The sequence below is a fragment of the Alternaria alternata genome, assembly GCF_001642055.1.
Source record: "Alternaria alternata strain SRC1lrK2f unplaced genomic scaffold CC77scaffold_10, whole genome shotgun sequence".
Classification (NCBI taxonomy): Eukaryota; Fungi; Ascomycota; class Dothideomycetes; order Pleosporales; family Pleosporaceae; genus Alternaria; species Alternaria alternata.
The window spans coordinates 443,091-457,933 of NW_017306199.1; the positions used below are offsets into that span (position 1 = coordinate 443,091).

The 14,843-nt window shown below is 53.2% G+C and overlaps 6 protein-coding genes across 6 annotated transcripts; 5 read left to right on the forward strand and 1 right to left on the reverse strand.

Moving 5' to 3' along the window:
* The first annotated feature begins 2,323 nt into the window (after nt 1-2,323).
* CC77DRAFT_74173 (hypothetical protein) lies at nt 2,324-5,318 on the forward strand. The gene is made up of 4 exons (XM_018533011.1): nt 2,324-2,403; nt 2,457-4,334; nt 4,385-4,653; nt 4,709-5,318. Exons 2-4 carry the CDS (start codon nt 2,467-2,469, stop codon nt 5,269-5,271), a joined length of 2,700 nt encoding a protein of 899 aa, XP_018386088.1. The 5' UTR covers nt 2,324-2,403; nt 2,457-2,466; the 3' UTR covers nt 5,272-5,318.
* A 384-nt stretch (nt 5,319-5,702) lies between these two features.
* Nucleotides 5,703-6,731, forward strand: CC77DRAFT_1094704 (hypothetical protein). The gene is made up of 2 exons (XM_018529754.1): nt 5,703-5,941; nt 6,011-6,731. The coding sequence occupies exons 1-2, from the start codon at nt 5,769-5,771 to the stop codon at nt 6,507-6,509; spliced, it is 672 nt and encodes a 223-aa protein (XP_018386089.1). The 5' UTR covers nt 5,703-5,768; the 3' UTR covers nt 6,510-6,731.
* A 186-nt stretch (nt 6,732-6,917) lies between these two features.
* On the forward strand, nt 6,918-7,761 carry CC77DRAFT_935791 (60S ribosomal protein L15; the record flags this gene model as incomplete). The annotated part of the gene is made up of 4 exons (XM_018534460.1): nt 6,918-6,995; nt 7,129-7,271; nt 7,325-7,338; nt 7,394-7,761. The coding sequence occupies 4 exons, from the start codon at nt 6,918-6,920 to the stop codon at nt 7,759-7,761; spliced, it is 603 nt and encodes a 200-aa protein (XP_018386090.1).
* A 924-nt stretch (nt 7,762-8,685) lies between these two features.
* Nucleotides 8,686-11,106, forward strand: CC77DRAFT_935117 (hypothetical protein; the record flags this gene model as incomplete). The annotated part of the gene is made up of 1 exon (XM_018534420.1): nt 8,686-11,106. One exon carries the CDS (start codon nt 8,686-8,688, stop codon nt 11,104-11,106), a length of 2,421 nt encoding a protein of 806 aa, XP_018386091.1.
* Nucleotides 11,107-11,798: 692 nt separating this feature from the next.
* CC77DRAFT_1020343 (Arabinanase/levansucrase/invertase) lies at nt 11,799-13,131 on the forward strand. The gene has a single exon (XM_018525027.1). It carries the CDS (start codon nt 12,072-12,074, stop codon nt 13,053-13,055), a length of 984 nt encoding a protein of 327 aa, XP_018386092.1. The 5' UTR covers nt 11,799-12,071; the 3' UTR covers nt 13,056-13,131.
* On the reverse strand, nt 13,097-14,092 carry CC77DRAFT_1061247 (hypothetical protein; the record flags this gene model as incomplete). The annotated part of the gene is made up of 1 exon (XM_018528409.1): nt 13,097-14,092. The coding sequence occupies one exon, from the start codon at nt 14,090-14,092 to the stop codon at nt 13,097-13,099; it is 996 nt and encodes a 331-aa protein (XP_018386093.1).
* Nucleotides 14,093-14,843: the final 751 nt, after the last annotated feature.

Sequence of the window (14,843 nt, forward strand, 5' to 3'; positions counted from 1 at the left end):
CGAGGTTCGCTACCCCCCAACAGCGCAGCAATTTGCAGGAGTTCGCCTGAAGCATATACGGCTAGCCATAGTTGGTCTGGCCGTCTCCGCATTTCCTGCGCAACGACCTTTCAGAAGCCCCTGACCCTTGGCCAGCCATGAGCTGCAGAAGCCTCAAAGGCGTTGCATGTCTGCGTGTCTCCAGACTTACGTCTGTCTTTCTGTAATGCGCATCTTGCTTCGCCGCCTTTATCCCATTTTCCTGTCAGCCACCTCTCGAACTCCTTGAGATCGCCGTAAGCTCGCCGCGCTTGGCCTGGTGGAGTCGTCTCCTGATCTGACAAGGCGCGCGGAACACAGAGTGTCTGCCGCGTCTGCTCCCAACGTTTCGAACGATCGCCAAGGCGAAACTCTCCTGCTGTCAGTCTGGCCTCTGCAGAAGGTGTCCTCCTCATTATATTCTCATCCTCTGCCGTCCGGGTTAGAGGGCGACATGTGCTCGCTTTAGCAGTCGCACGTCCATCCTCCTAACAGTTTGTCCTTGATCTGCGGGACAGCCTTGGGTTTAGCAGCGTGGCGCTTCCCCACACTCCAAGGACCCGGTGCCTTCTTGCCGATCCTAGGCTTGTGTGATTACATGCGACGACTGATGCCATAGCGGATCGTGTTCGTGTTCGATATCTTCGAGAAGAAAGACTAGGGATAGACTGGTTCAAGAGTTTGGCGCTTGGTTTGCGACATTTTGAGGTATGTCTCCGCCGCACGGCCGATCTGTGACGGGCGTGCCCGCGCGAACATGGTGTCGCAGTGCTTGATGCTTACAGTCTGTGCCAGTTATCTTCCGAATCGTTTATTTGAATAGAGTCATTGTGGGATAGAACCTACCAGGTAAGTGGCCCTTCTCCCAGCGTCTCGCGCCACCCGAATGCTGTCGTCGCCCTCGTTGGCCGCCGCATCAGGTTTGCGGCCTACATCAGGCTCTGCAATGTAGTGTACCTGCGTGCAATGCCATAAGACTGACGATGTCGAGTAGGGTATACTGTTCTTCTCCCGATAGATCTGCTTTGAGCATCGAGCTCCGCGTCGCGTAATTCTTCTAGACAAAGTCCTGTTAACTAGGTAAGCAGAGTCACTTTCCTTCTTGTCCTTACTGCAGCTGTCCCCATCGTCTGCTGTCTTTGTGAATGCACTGCTGGTGGTTGGGTGATGTTGTGGAGAATGTCGAGATGTGTTCCGGCGTTGGCGGAGTTGAGGTTGTGGGGAAGTAGGCCAACGCCAGCGACATCACGCACAGCAATGCACACCATTCTGAATATGTATGAGCGCTGCATCTGCCTCACAAGAGTTTCTGCATAGTATCTCGAGGGGCAGAGCTGCGTGCATCGAATTCTTGATGGGTGTCCAGGTGGTGTGTATGTGGGCGGGGAGGCAGCAGATGAGTCCTCCTGAGCTTCAGCAGTCGGACAGCAGCATGTGTTCATTCCTACGTCTCTACAAAGAGTACTACTGGGAGCAAATGAAGCTTTCTGGTTTCTTCTTTCTGTCATCTATCTACCCATATTTCCCCTATTCCTAGTGTTCCCTGCTAAGACGACGATGGCGGACAGTAATCTCTAAAGCCATCTGTGCACGGCGCTCCTGCCTTCAGCATCACCGACAGTTCTTTCCTCCAGTGTCTCAAGGCGGTAATAGAACCAGCTGACCGTCCGCTCTCAGTTCTGACTGATAAAACCCCGCCTCCGGCACCATTTCCTGCTTCCTCCACCCACCATCTTTGCCATCATCTCTCCCTACAAACCTCATTCCGCTCTTCATCTACTTCTGCTCGCCTCTGAACGTCATTCGACATCAGGGAGCGCGTTTGAAGCGTCATAAAGCGTAATTGCCAGCCTTCGCCTCAGCTATCGCCCCTCAGAAGGTGCCACGTCAAACTGCCTTGAGAGGCAGCTGTGAGTAGACCAACGGCAGTATACACGCCTGGAATTTGATCCGCTTCACATCTCCAATATCTACCGTCAAGGTATGTATCTCTGTCCTATCATGTCCTTCTTCCCGTGCATGCCTGGCGAACATCATGTTTGCATAGTGGGTATATGCCATCGCGATACCCCGCTCATTCACCAACTTTACCGCCTATCTTTACCATTTGCCTTTACCTCTGCCTTTACCTGCCTCACCCTTAATACCCCGCCCCTTACCGCCTCTTCTAAATATGTCATCGCTAACATGTGGCACGTTCCGCTTCACAGGTGAAGGAGACTTATAGACACACTGCCAGCCTAGACGTTACATTTTCTTGCACACCTAGTCACAAGAAGAAGCATCTACGCTGTGCATCACATACATCTCCAGTGTGCAGGTAGTGTGCATCAAGACACTCCCCTATTCATCGACCATCTCTATTTCTTCTAGACTTCAAGGTTCGTCTGCCAATTGTTCTGATGTCTTCAAGGACGTTGCTAATGTATCTGAGGAAGACCATTCATCATGAGTTCCAACACATACAAGGGCGGTCTGTCTGTTGGCGGCTCGGCTCTCGACAAGTCGAAGTTGCAACTGCGTCGTCCAACCCCTGATAGCGATGTCTTGGCGTCCAGCGACGATGACCGAGAGCACGTGGCAGTGCCCGTTCGACATGCACCTGGTACATACCCCCTTGCAGTTCGTCGTCCTTCCTCTGGTTGGCTGCAGGATATACAGCCAAACCGGAAGTTCTCGCTCCCTTCTGTGTCGTTTGCCGGCTCGCAGCCAACCACGCCGTCCCTCGAGCTTCCCCAGCAGTCACGGCCCAGCACTTCATCATTCCCCTGGAATACCCCGAGCTTCAGCGGCTTAGTCAACAACCGTTCGAAGAACGAGATTGCTCCCTCCCCCACCTCTGCTTTTCCCCCCACCGACAACAAGCCCATTCCCTCCCCCACAACTATTGAAGGCGACGACGGCAACGGCATTGGTTTTCTTCTTAACCAGCAAGTACAAAACCCCTTCCGCAAGGCCGTCCGATCCCAATCCTATAGCATAGGACAAGGTGACATCGAGCACAGTCCTGTCAGCCGTTTCTCGCGCAATCCTAACACCAGTGCCAATCTTCGTCATCGCCCGTCCAAGCCGAGCCTTCTTGGTGAGTCTGCTGTCGGCCTCTCGCAGCTGCGTGAAGACGAAGCCGACGAGATCGAGTCGTCGAACGGCTCAGAGCACGGAGTTCGTCTGCCTGCCGGTTACTGGGAACGTGAACAGAAGCAAGCCTTACTCAAACAAGCCGCGATGGAGAACGCACGCGCTCGCAACCGGGCTACGTCTACTGGCTCTCCTGTCAAGCAGATGCAACAGCAACGCCGCCAGACTACTGCCGGTCTGCGCAACACCTCATACAACATCGCTGGGGAGTATGCCATCGAAGAGCTCGATGACGCTGAGCCTCCGATTAACCGTCCTGCCCCGGGCCTCACTCGCCGCTTCAGTGAGCACGTCGGTGTTCTGACCCGCGATCACGAAGTCGAGATTGTCGACAGCCCTCAGAAGCCGCAGTGGACCACAGGCAACATCTCACCTGCTGAGATGGACCCCCTCGGCCGTCGCCACTCGTTCGCTCACTACGGCAGCTACAATTCCGCCATGCCTCTGTCGACCTTGAGCAACACCCAGGAAGAGGAAGAAGAGTACGTGTCGCCTCGCCAGACCCCGCCCAACAAGGACGACGAGCCCTTCGACGCGTCTGCCTACTTCACCGGCTACGGCCCTGCATCGCGCGCCATCAACTCCTCTGCCATCTCAGCAGCTCACCCAGACCCGGTCGTCCCCAACCCCGCCATGTCTGCCAACCCCTACGCCGTTCCTCCGAGAATTGGTAATCCCACCCGCCGCTTGTTCATTGTCACCTTCAAGTGCTCGCGTGCCGATATCTATTACCTTTACGATAACACCGGTCTCGAGATCCGCCGTGGAGACCTTGTCATTACTGAGGGCGACCGCGGATGCGATCTGGGTCAGATCACCCATGCCGACTTGACCATGGAGGAGGCTAAGAAGCTCAAGGCTGAGGCGAACGAGGAGCACTTCCGCTGGCTCGTCATGTTCTCGCAGTACTCCCTGGCCGGCACTCAGAACGACTCTGGTATGTTGGGCGCGCTTGCGCGTGCTAATGGCTTTCCCAACCCCATGAGCCGTACTCCAGTGACTGCTTCGGGTGAGCCTGAGCCGTTCAAGCCCAAGATGATCAAGCGCCTTGCCCAGGCCCACGAGATCTCTGCGCTTCGTGAGAAGGAGGGTGGAGAGGCCAAAGCCAAGCGCCTTGGAGCTCAGAAGGCTGCCGATCATAAGCTGCCTATGGAGATTCTCGACGCTGAGTATCAGGCGTAAGTCAATCACTTCCATGTTCTTATCAACATCATACTAACACATCCAGTGATTACCACAAGTTGACTTACTTCTACTACGCTGAGTCGTACGTCAACTTCAACGAGCTCGTCACCGACCTATTCAAGCAGTACAAGGTGCGCATCTGGATGTCGGCTGTCAATCCCGCATCCGTTATCAACCCTGCCGGCGGTGCTCAAATTCCACCCCCTTCGGCCATCGGACCTGGTGCCATCATCAAGAATAGCAATCAAAACGCCCCTCCCTCTGTTGGCCCAGGCTTTGGAAACAACACACACCACACTGTGCAGCAGTACGGTAAGTTCATCTTCGCCTCCTGGCTGTGATATCGTTTTCACTGACTGTTCATCAGGTCAAGGTCAAGCTCGCAACCATGGCAACTATGGCAACTACGATGATGGCTTCCATGCATTTTCTCACCAGATCCCTGCATACCCCGCCCAGCCGTCCTACAACATGCAGCAGACATGGGCTCATGGACAGCAGATGGGTCGCCAGCAAATGTATCCGGGCTACTACCCCAACGTCACCGCGAGCGGCAGCCCCATGAACTATGGAGGCGGAGGCTACTATCCACCATCGACCTACGCTTCGTCCTATGGAGGAGGCTATGGGACTGCTACAACCACCGCGGGATACGCTGCTTCCCGTAACTACACATCCAACACTGGTCAGTCTTTCGGTGTCCAGCAGCCCTCTTCGTACACCTCTGGCGCGGGCTACGCCAATGCCTATGGCAACGCCTCATACACCTCAGGTGCTCCTGGCGGCTACTACGGCACATCAGGTGGACACGGTAATGGCAACCCTGGCGCCTACAACGGTGCCAACACTGCTACTTCTGGAGGTCGGCCTACCACTGGCACTGACCCTGCCTTGCTGAGTGGCATGCAGAACATGTCATTCGGTAACTAGGAGATCTTGGTGGACTCTAAGATGAGAGAGGTTTCGGGATTTTCTTTCGGTTTTTTTTTGATCATTGTGCGCTATTTTCTTTTCACTTCTTCATCATATCTCATGATTCCACGGTTGCTTGCTTTCACTTACCCAAAAAATTCCCCATGATGCGTGTAGTTTAGTCGGATATATGCCACATGGCGAAATCAGAATGCTTTGGCACCAATGTGTTCTTTCATGAGTGAATATGTTGGTATCTGTCAGACCTAGATATCAGTGTGATGTTACCGTTGGCAGAAACCTTAAGGACCTCCTGGCCTAGTTATCACAAATCTTCCAAAGGCTGGAAATTTGTTGAAGGTCTCCAGGCTGTGCCTGAACACTTATAGTCTGGTAGTTTGCGCATTCCCCGACGACCTCCTGGGCTAATTATTGGTTTTCGTCTGAAGCTTGAAAATGGTGTGAAGACCTACAGGCATCAACAGCTCCTTCCTCCCACCTCACTCATCTCAACCATGGCACGACAACGTGCCACGTCTCCCGCGCCCAAAAGCCAGCAGGTGCTCGCACTCAGTCGCGTTCTCGAGAAGCCAAAGAACAGTGGCATAGATGTGCAGCACTTCCGCGCAACGATAGTGGAGGACCAGAAGAAGCTTAACGGACTGATTGCAAAGCGGAAGCTCCAAGCGTAAGACAAAGCCTTGAACATCTACAGGAGCTACTACATCTTTGGTTCAATCATTAACAGCTGTTATAGCAAGAAGCAAGAGCAACGCCACCGCGATGAACTCGCAGCCACAATCCTCGAAGCCCTGCGAACCCCGAATCAAACCGTGAAAAATGAGACAGCAAACTTCAAAGGCACTCGTATCGCTGGAAACGCAGTCTACGCCTCTGTCACCACCATTCTGACGGCGTCCTCAAGCCTCGTGAACGAATACCGAAGGCTAGACGACATGATTACGAAATTACGAAACGAGCAGCCTGCAACTCTGGCAGACACATGGAAGCATGATGTCGAGGATACGGACCGGCAGCTCAGGAGGGGAGCTCGCGTTGCATTGAGAAATGTGAAGAAGGTGCTGGGTGCTGATGTAGAGCATGTTGTACTGGGGGAGGCGGATGAAGATGGGGACGTGGAGATGGAGGGTGGAGAGGAGGTTGAGCTTAACTACGAGTTGAGGAAGAGTTTAAGGTATGCGGAGAGGGGTGTTAAGAGAATGGTGAAGGGGTTGCCCGTGGGCGATGGATGTTAGGCATAGGTGACGCTGTGCTGTAGTGTTCGAGGTAGTATGTGGACGGGCAAGATGAATGCGCACTTCTCTCAGACACAGGTATTCGCATTAGGCCCAAGTGGCGTAGCATGTACAACGATAAGTACAGGCCTTGACCCAATGGCTCTCGTCCTCCTCTTCTCTTCGCTCGTAGCTGGAAAACAATGTGCACACAATCTCAATTATCGTGTTCGCATCTTCTCAGGCCCGTGTCATGCTCTGCCGAGAGTCGCCCATACGATTCTGTGAGCGACTCATGTCGGTCTAGCGCGATGCCTCGTCAAGTTAGCGTGTAGCACAGGCCACCCGCCCACAGAACCGAAATCAATATCGAATCTTTTCGCAACCTCAAGCACGACAGCGTCGACAATCTACTAACCAACAGTCAAGATGGGTGCCCTCAAGTATGTCGAAGAACTTCAGAAGAAGAAGCAGTCGGACATGATGCGCTTCTTGATGCGCGTTCGCGTACGTATTCTACCACAATTGTGCTGGGACACAGAACTCTGCTAACATTGCGACAGTGCTGGGAGGTATGAACATCCTGAGACTCAGTCTCAATTGATGTACTCGTTGAACTTTGCTGAGAGTGCATCGATAGCTTCGCCAACTTAAGGTCATCCACCGCGCAAGCCGCCCCTCGCGCCCCGACAAGGCCCGCCGTCTCGGATACAAGGCCAAGCAGGGTTACGTTATCTACCGCATCCGCGTCCGCCGTGGAGGTCGCAAGAGGCAGGCTCCCAAGTAGGTGCTTCACAATCTGAGAGAAGGGAAGAATGCTAACATGTGGTTTCTAGGGGCGCCACCTACGGTACGCAGCACGCAGTCGATTTGATGTGGGGAACGAAAAACTGACAACTGAACAGGAAAGCCTACCAACCAGGGTATCAACCAGCTCAAGTACCAGCGCTCCCTCAAGTCCACCGCTGAGGAGCGTATTGGCCGCCGCTGCGCCAACCTCCGCGTCCTCAACTCCTACTGGATCAACCAGGACTCCACCTACAAGTACTACGAGGTCATCTGCGTCGACCCCCAGCACAAGGCCATCCGCCGCGACCCTCGCATCAACTGGATCGTCAAGCCCGTCCACAAGCACCGCGAGGCTCGTGGTCTCACCGCCACCGGCAAGAAGAGCCGTGGTCTCGGCCGTGGACACAAGTTCAACAACACCAGTGCCGGCAGGAGGAAGACCTGGAAGAGGCACAACACCCTCTCCCTCTGGCGCTACCGTTAAATGCATTGAGCATGTGGTGTGCTTGGTGCAACGTCTGGTCGATTGTTTTCAGCGTATGGGCTGGCGTGAATGGAATAGGGTATCCTGGGCTACATAGCATAGCTTCCGAGCGGCATAAAAGCTGTCAGGACTTTCAAAATCAATACCATGGATTCATGATCTTTACGAAGACAACACTTAAGTTCTGTATATTGATGAGGTGTTTGTATGCCGGATGTGAAAAGACTGTTCCGTAAAGAGACACGGCACTAAGCTCAAATCTGGCGAGTATGCCTTGCTTGGTTGTAGCCAAGAGAAGATACATGGACTTTCACATGGGTAGCTGACCGGTACCGGTAAGACAGCTGCACCATCGACGTCAGATGTGATGCCAAAGCAAGTTGTGTGCGCCATATCTACTGTGACATTCAACGTGCATGCTAGAATAGAAGTGCGATATAAAGAGTCTTGGAGAGGCCAGAAGGTGATCAGCTAGGGTGTTGCTAGCAGGCTGTGGCAAGCGTTGCCTGGGATAAGGCCGACTGTAATCAGAACTAAGCGGCCCCTCTCGAGCCAAAACACAGCCCAACCCATAACACATGCAGCACCTGGACGCCAGCGCAACAAGCGGCCAAAGCTCCAATAGACGCGAAGGGTACACACACCTCTCTGCAACACTGACGACATGCGGCTGACGAGCTGAGTATCCAGACTTTTGCTGTCATCGTACTGTTGTTCCACTTCCGATACACAATGTCCCGACGTCCACGCGCGCGACCGAGCATCATCATCTGAGCAGCACTGCCCTGCGACCAAGCAAGGCAGTGAAAGGGCGACACCCACCAGGCTGTTTGACGACTACAGCTGCCTACAAGAGTAGGGCGGGCGCGCTGTGCAAAAACTTGCTTGCCTCACCTCTCCAATCCCGCCGCAAACACCGCCGCCATGGTCATCAAAGCCGATCCCTCGCGAAACTACTATGCCGACCTAAAGGTCCCCACCAACGCCAGCGAAAACGAGATCCGCAAGGCCTTCCGGACGTTGGCGCTGCAGTACCACCCAGACCGAAACCCTGGGCGCGAAGCCGAGTTCGTCATTCGCTTCCAAGAAATCCAGGCCGCCCACGAGATACTGTGCGATGCACCTTCGCGAGCAAAGTACGATTCCGACAGAAGGAAACATCGCAATACCTCTGCTCCTGGCAACACACCGAATCAAACGAGAACGAGACCACCGCCGCCCCCACGGAACGCATACTCTACTACCGCCCCTCAGGGAACCTACTATCGTGCTCCTCCTCCGAAACCTCAGCCTCAGCCTCAAGCACAACGCCCGCAACCACAACACCACAGCACATACAACAACGGTGCGGACAGATTCACCAACAGGAACTTCCGCCCGCCACCAACGGCGCAACGACCGGACGCAAAGGCAAGAGATGCCGAGGCTCGGGCCAATGTCTTTACAGCATGGCAGAAGATGAAGCAGCCGCGGGGTGAGGACCCTCGGCAACACAACCCAAGTGCTCAGAGTAGTTCGCAGAGCAACCCGCAGAACAATCCCAACGGCACCCCCTTCGGGCGCAGTCAGAGTACAAGAGTCCCTTCCTCCAAAACAGGATTTGACCCCTCAACACCAGGCGTCGATGAAGGCCAGGCACGGTCAGCGTATAGGAACTATGCCCGTCCGGCTCCAACACCACCCACGTCTACAACTCCTTCAAAAGACAGCCAAGCCGACGATGCCCCATTCTCCGAAGCAAACCGCGTTCGCACACCATACTACTCTCATGTAGCCGGCGAGCGCACTTCCATGTTTGAAGGAATCGGAAGGTCCTCTAGTGTGCGGAACTCACCAACTCATTCGAATAGAGCAAGCCATTCTACAGACGCTGGTGCATACTCAGACTCGGGTCGCAGAACACAGGGCAAGAAAGCCAACGCAAAGCCAAATCCTTTTGCCCACGGATATCCGGACTCTAGCGATGAAGATTCGGATTCAGATTCAGATATGATCAACAGCAGGAGCAAACACCGTGACCCGCCTCCTCCTCCACCGCCGCAGAATACAAGACCGCCTCCTCCAACCTGGGCAGAGAGCAATTTCGCGACCCCTGATCCAAAACGGCAGAGCAACGGCGCGGCGGGGAACATACCCAACAGCTTCAAAAGCAGGAGTGAAGAAAGCATCAATATGAAGTTCTCGCCTTCGGACTGGCATGGCAAGTTCGAAGGCAGTGATAGTTACTTTGCTCCTAACATGCAAAAAGGTGCCAACGGGAAAGGCCGAGCCTCTCCAACCCGCGGTAGATCACAACGAAATGCAACGGATCGAAACCCGTTCAGCACACGGCCAATGCCGCCTCCAGTTTCGCCATTCGGGCAGCCGATACCTCCACCTCCTCCGGGGCCACCGCCTGGCATCAACTTCGCTCCGCCAAAGATGGCGCCACACACTGCCAAGTTCAGTCCTCAAGACTGGCAAGAGACGTTCAAAGACCCGAACTGGGTATATACCGACGCGAAGGAGACATCGCCCCGTCGGCCGTCAGAGGCTACAAAAAGGCCGAAAGCTGCACGAAAGGCATCTGTGCAACAGAATGGAGCTTCGAAGGCGCAGGAATCGACCGATGCGTCACGATCCAAGCACCAAGCCTTTGTTGAAGAGCCAGTCAACGGCGACGTAGATGCTATGGACATTGACTCCGGGCCACCATCAAACGCAAAGCCAGCTAAGAAAGGCACACGCACGGCGCCGTCGTCGCCGAAGCTGAACACATCGGGTGTAGGTGCCATGCCAAATGGCTCTGCTACTGCGCCTTCTTCCGCTTCTACCGCAAAACCGCCTGGTGGAGGACTGAACAGTCTCGGTCCAGACATGATAAATCCGGTTGTCCAGCCTCAAACTAACGGACTCTCTGGCATGGGCTCCCTTGTAGACGCAATCCCATTCCCATCCCAGGCTTCCAACTCACATCCCGTCAAAGCCAACGCTGCAAAGAACCTCAAGTATCCCGAAATACCTTATGCACCTGCCCCACCAGCCAAGGTAGATTTGGACTCTGCAAATTCCTATTTCGACCGCATGCGCACCTACGTCAAAGCATACCGAAACTACTGCAAGATCCTTACTGGCCACTTTGCCTCGCGAAGCAATGAGATGGAGGACCTAGACGATAATTTTATCCACAACCGCGGCGAGACAACGAAGAAGCTTGGATTCGCAAGTTATCTGGCTAAGATGGAGGAAGACGAGAGTGTCATGGAGACATGGAAGCTTGCACAGGAACGCCACATTATTGCGCTGCAACAGTGTGAGGATGTGCGGAACAAGACTATGAAGCTGTACCAGACCCTGCAGACCTGAGCTTTGTCGTTTCAATTGCTTGAATCCAGTCTGCGGGTGTGCTGACATCGATTTAGCAAGAGCTTCTGTCAAGGAGAAGACATACGCCGCGACGTCGTTCAGAACATGGTCGAAGAGATAACGGGGTTTACGATCAAAGAGACCCGGTCAGTGGCTTCTACGCATGCGGCATCGCCACGGAGGCGTACGTCTAGCTCTGTTCTCGGTATGAGGATCTCAAGTGCGCTGAGGACTTCCGCTTATAGCAGCCCACCACCCAATTTGGATGGTGGTGATGATAGTATTGAGGTGTTGATGGCGAGAAGTGCGAAGAAGCCGAAGCCGTTGCTGGCAAGAAAGAAGAAGTATCATGTCCTTGTGTAGTAATGATGGCGTTTTCGGGCCGAGCATAAAATACCCACTTGAAGTCGTTGAATGTCTTCACGGTTGCGCAGGAATATTCTTCTGGGGATCTTGGAATATAGATAACGCTTGTAATATGTATACTACTGAATGAAAGCTTTGGATACAGTCATCGTTCGCGTACCATGTTGCACGTCACGCCCTTCCGACAGTTTACCATAGCCCGAGATCTCCAGGGCTGCATCTTGCGCGAACTTCCCGCGGTTGCAGCGCATGACGCCCGCACACCCGAGGCAGATTAGCACCAAAATGAACGCGCTTGTCCAGCGGAAGAATTGACGGCTAAACACCACGCCGAACTTCCATCATTCTCTTCATCCTTCGCGGACAAGATTGTACCGCCATTGAGCAATACTAAGTGGGATGACCCTCTTGGATCCAACTGCAAAGTGCTTGGCTGTAGGATAGCCGTCCCGCCGGGTAAATGTAGAGAGCCTGGTGCATCGTGGGGCTGAATACCCCTCCATACATAAGAACCCATGGGGAAGCCTACATATAATCATAGTACACTGCTGCCTTTTCCAGTTGTCGTTCCAGATACAAACAACTGAATACTTCACATCATGGCGGACAAAGAACCCATCGTCACACACGTTTTCACCGCCGACCCATCGGCCCACGTCTTCAATGGCAAGCTGTATGTCTACCCCTCGCACGATCGTGAGACAGACATCAAGGATAACGACAACGGCGACCAATATGACATGAACGATTACCACGTCTTCAGCATGGATGAAGTAGGTGGCCCAGTCACAGATCACGGCGTAGCCCTGAAGCAAGATGACATACCCTGGGTCCAAAAACAACTCTGGGCCCCTGATGCCGCCAGCAAGAACGGGAAATACTACCTCTTCTTCCCGGCCCGCGACAAGGAGGGTATCTTCCGCGTTGGTGTGGCCACCGGCGACAAACCCGAAGGACCATTCAAGCCAGAAGCCGAGCCCATAAAAGGCAGCTTCAGCATCGACCCCGCGTCTTTCGTCGACGAAGACGGCTCTGCGTACCTGTACTTTGGCGGCATCTGGGGCGGCCAATTACAATGCTGGAAGACTGGGAAATTCATCCGCGAGGACTACGAAACCATGGAAGCGCAATCTGGCAATGCCCTCTGCGCAAAAGTAGCCAAGCTGTCAGACGACATGACTTCCTTCACCACCGACGTCCAAGACGTCGTTATTCTGGATGAATCTGGAAACCCCATTCAAGCTGCCGACCACGACAGACGGTTCTTCGAAGCCGCGTGGATGCACAAGTATAATGGGAAATACTACTTTTCGTATTCTACTGGTGATACGCATTTCTTGTGTTATGCGACGGGTGATAGTCCGTTGGGCCCGTTTACCTACGGAGGCAGGATCCTAGAGCCCGTCATTGGATGGACGACGCATCATAGTATCGCGGAGTTCAAGGGCAAGTGGTATTTGTTCTACCATGATTCGAGTCTGAGTAAGGGGGTCAACCATCTTCGATGTGTGAAGATTAGGGAGATTGTTTACGATGAGGCGGGGAAGATTAAGTTGGCGGAGAGTCAGCCCAAGGTCATGTAGGAGCATGTTGGTTAAGCTGATGTTGGACTATGATAGCGTAGTTACTTCCGACGAAAGCACCTCTTGATCCGCGCCAGATGCCATCTCTTGACACGACATTCCGTGGTATGCAGATTGAGTTCCTCCACTGACCTTACTTCCTCATAGTATTTCTTTACGCTTCTCCACACCCAAAACACATTCATCTTCCTCTTTCGCTTCTCTATTCTCCTCATCTGAATCGCATTCAACCTCAACCTCATCTCCACAATCTCATGTGTGTCCTTGTACTCATTCTCTATGACACTAGCCCTCTGCCCATCTTCTTCTACAGTATCGTTCTCTACATTCTTTTTCTTCTCCATTTCCTTCCTGAGCATCTTCTTTGTCCTCTTCTCCTGGGTCCTCCACAATACATCCATCGCCTCACACTCCGCCTCCCAAGCCCCCACACCCAACAACTCCATATTCCTCACAACCCACTGCACAAACCTGTGATCCGGTAGGTCGCAAAAAGGCGCTGGGAAGTCATCTTTCATCACTTTGGTATCGTAGAAGATCAGGCTAATCTCTTGTACGAGACCGCCTTTTAGGATCGGTTCCTTTTGGACGGATCGTGAGGAGAAGGAGGGTGAAGCGGCTCTGGCGTGTTTAGTTCTACCTTCGAGTAACAAATCACCAGACCGAGGATATAAACTGGAACTTTTGTGTATCCACATTTCTTCCTGCGTACTGCTCTGCAGTCGCTCGCCTGGAAGTAGGCCTCTGGGATCGGTGGTGTAATGCGCGCCCATATTGACTTCCCTTGAGCTTCGATAGCGTGGGACGTTTGTGCAGCGGTAGTGCCGCTTACCGCGTTCTGCGCAGATTGACGGCGATAGGGGACTTGTTGTCCATTCGGGGTCGCGGGGGGTAAAGAGGTCGGTGGTGATGGAGGAGTAGATGTTGGAGAGAGCTTTTGCGTGGAGGGGAGAGATGGAGAACTCTGAGGTAACAAGGTAGTGGGTGTTAGGAAGGATGATTACAGGCTGGTTGGCTTTGATGATGATGGTTGACATTGTGGGTGGTGGTGTCGTGGTAATTCGCACGGTTGGTATATTTTATTGATTTGGTCGATGTGCTGGTGATAAGATGCAGGCACAACGCTGTTGAATCACAATGTATTGTATCGCAATAGAAGTGTGTTCCCACGGTTGGTATATTCTGCTCTGCTGATAAGATTTTAGGATGACAGGATGAGAATAAGGTCGTGGTGGCTGAATATTTTTAGATTACACGTAAAGGACGGAGTTTGGGAGTGTGACATATGCTCATGCCGTCCCATGGTTGCAATAAGTGGATTGCCCTGCCATGCCCTCAGATCTCAGACCCTCCATTGATGTCAGAGATTAACACGCGAATGCGCTCCTGTTAGGGCGCAAGACCGAGGACGACAGTATAAAGGAAGGCTTGTTGGAGAGGAGCACACATCACTTCCACGAGCGGCTTCTCTAATTCACCTTGGCTGAGTCTACCATGAGGACCTCTAGAGTGCGCTACACGCTCTACCCATTTACCTCAACAACTCTTCAGAATACTCTCAATCACCTGCTTGAGCGTCACTCTTGTAGTTGTTTGTCTGATGTAACAGTTCGCCGCCAGCCAACCAAGGACCTATGGACGACTCCAGATTTTGCTGGCTTTATGTATTCCAACAACCACTATCCCCTTCACATACGACCATAGGACACTGAAAATTAGGCTTCCCGTCCGCTCAGCCATATACAAGCAGTGTACCGGCGGATTAGTAGTTAGGTGGGTGACCACTAG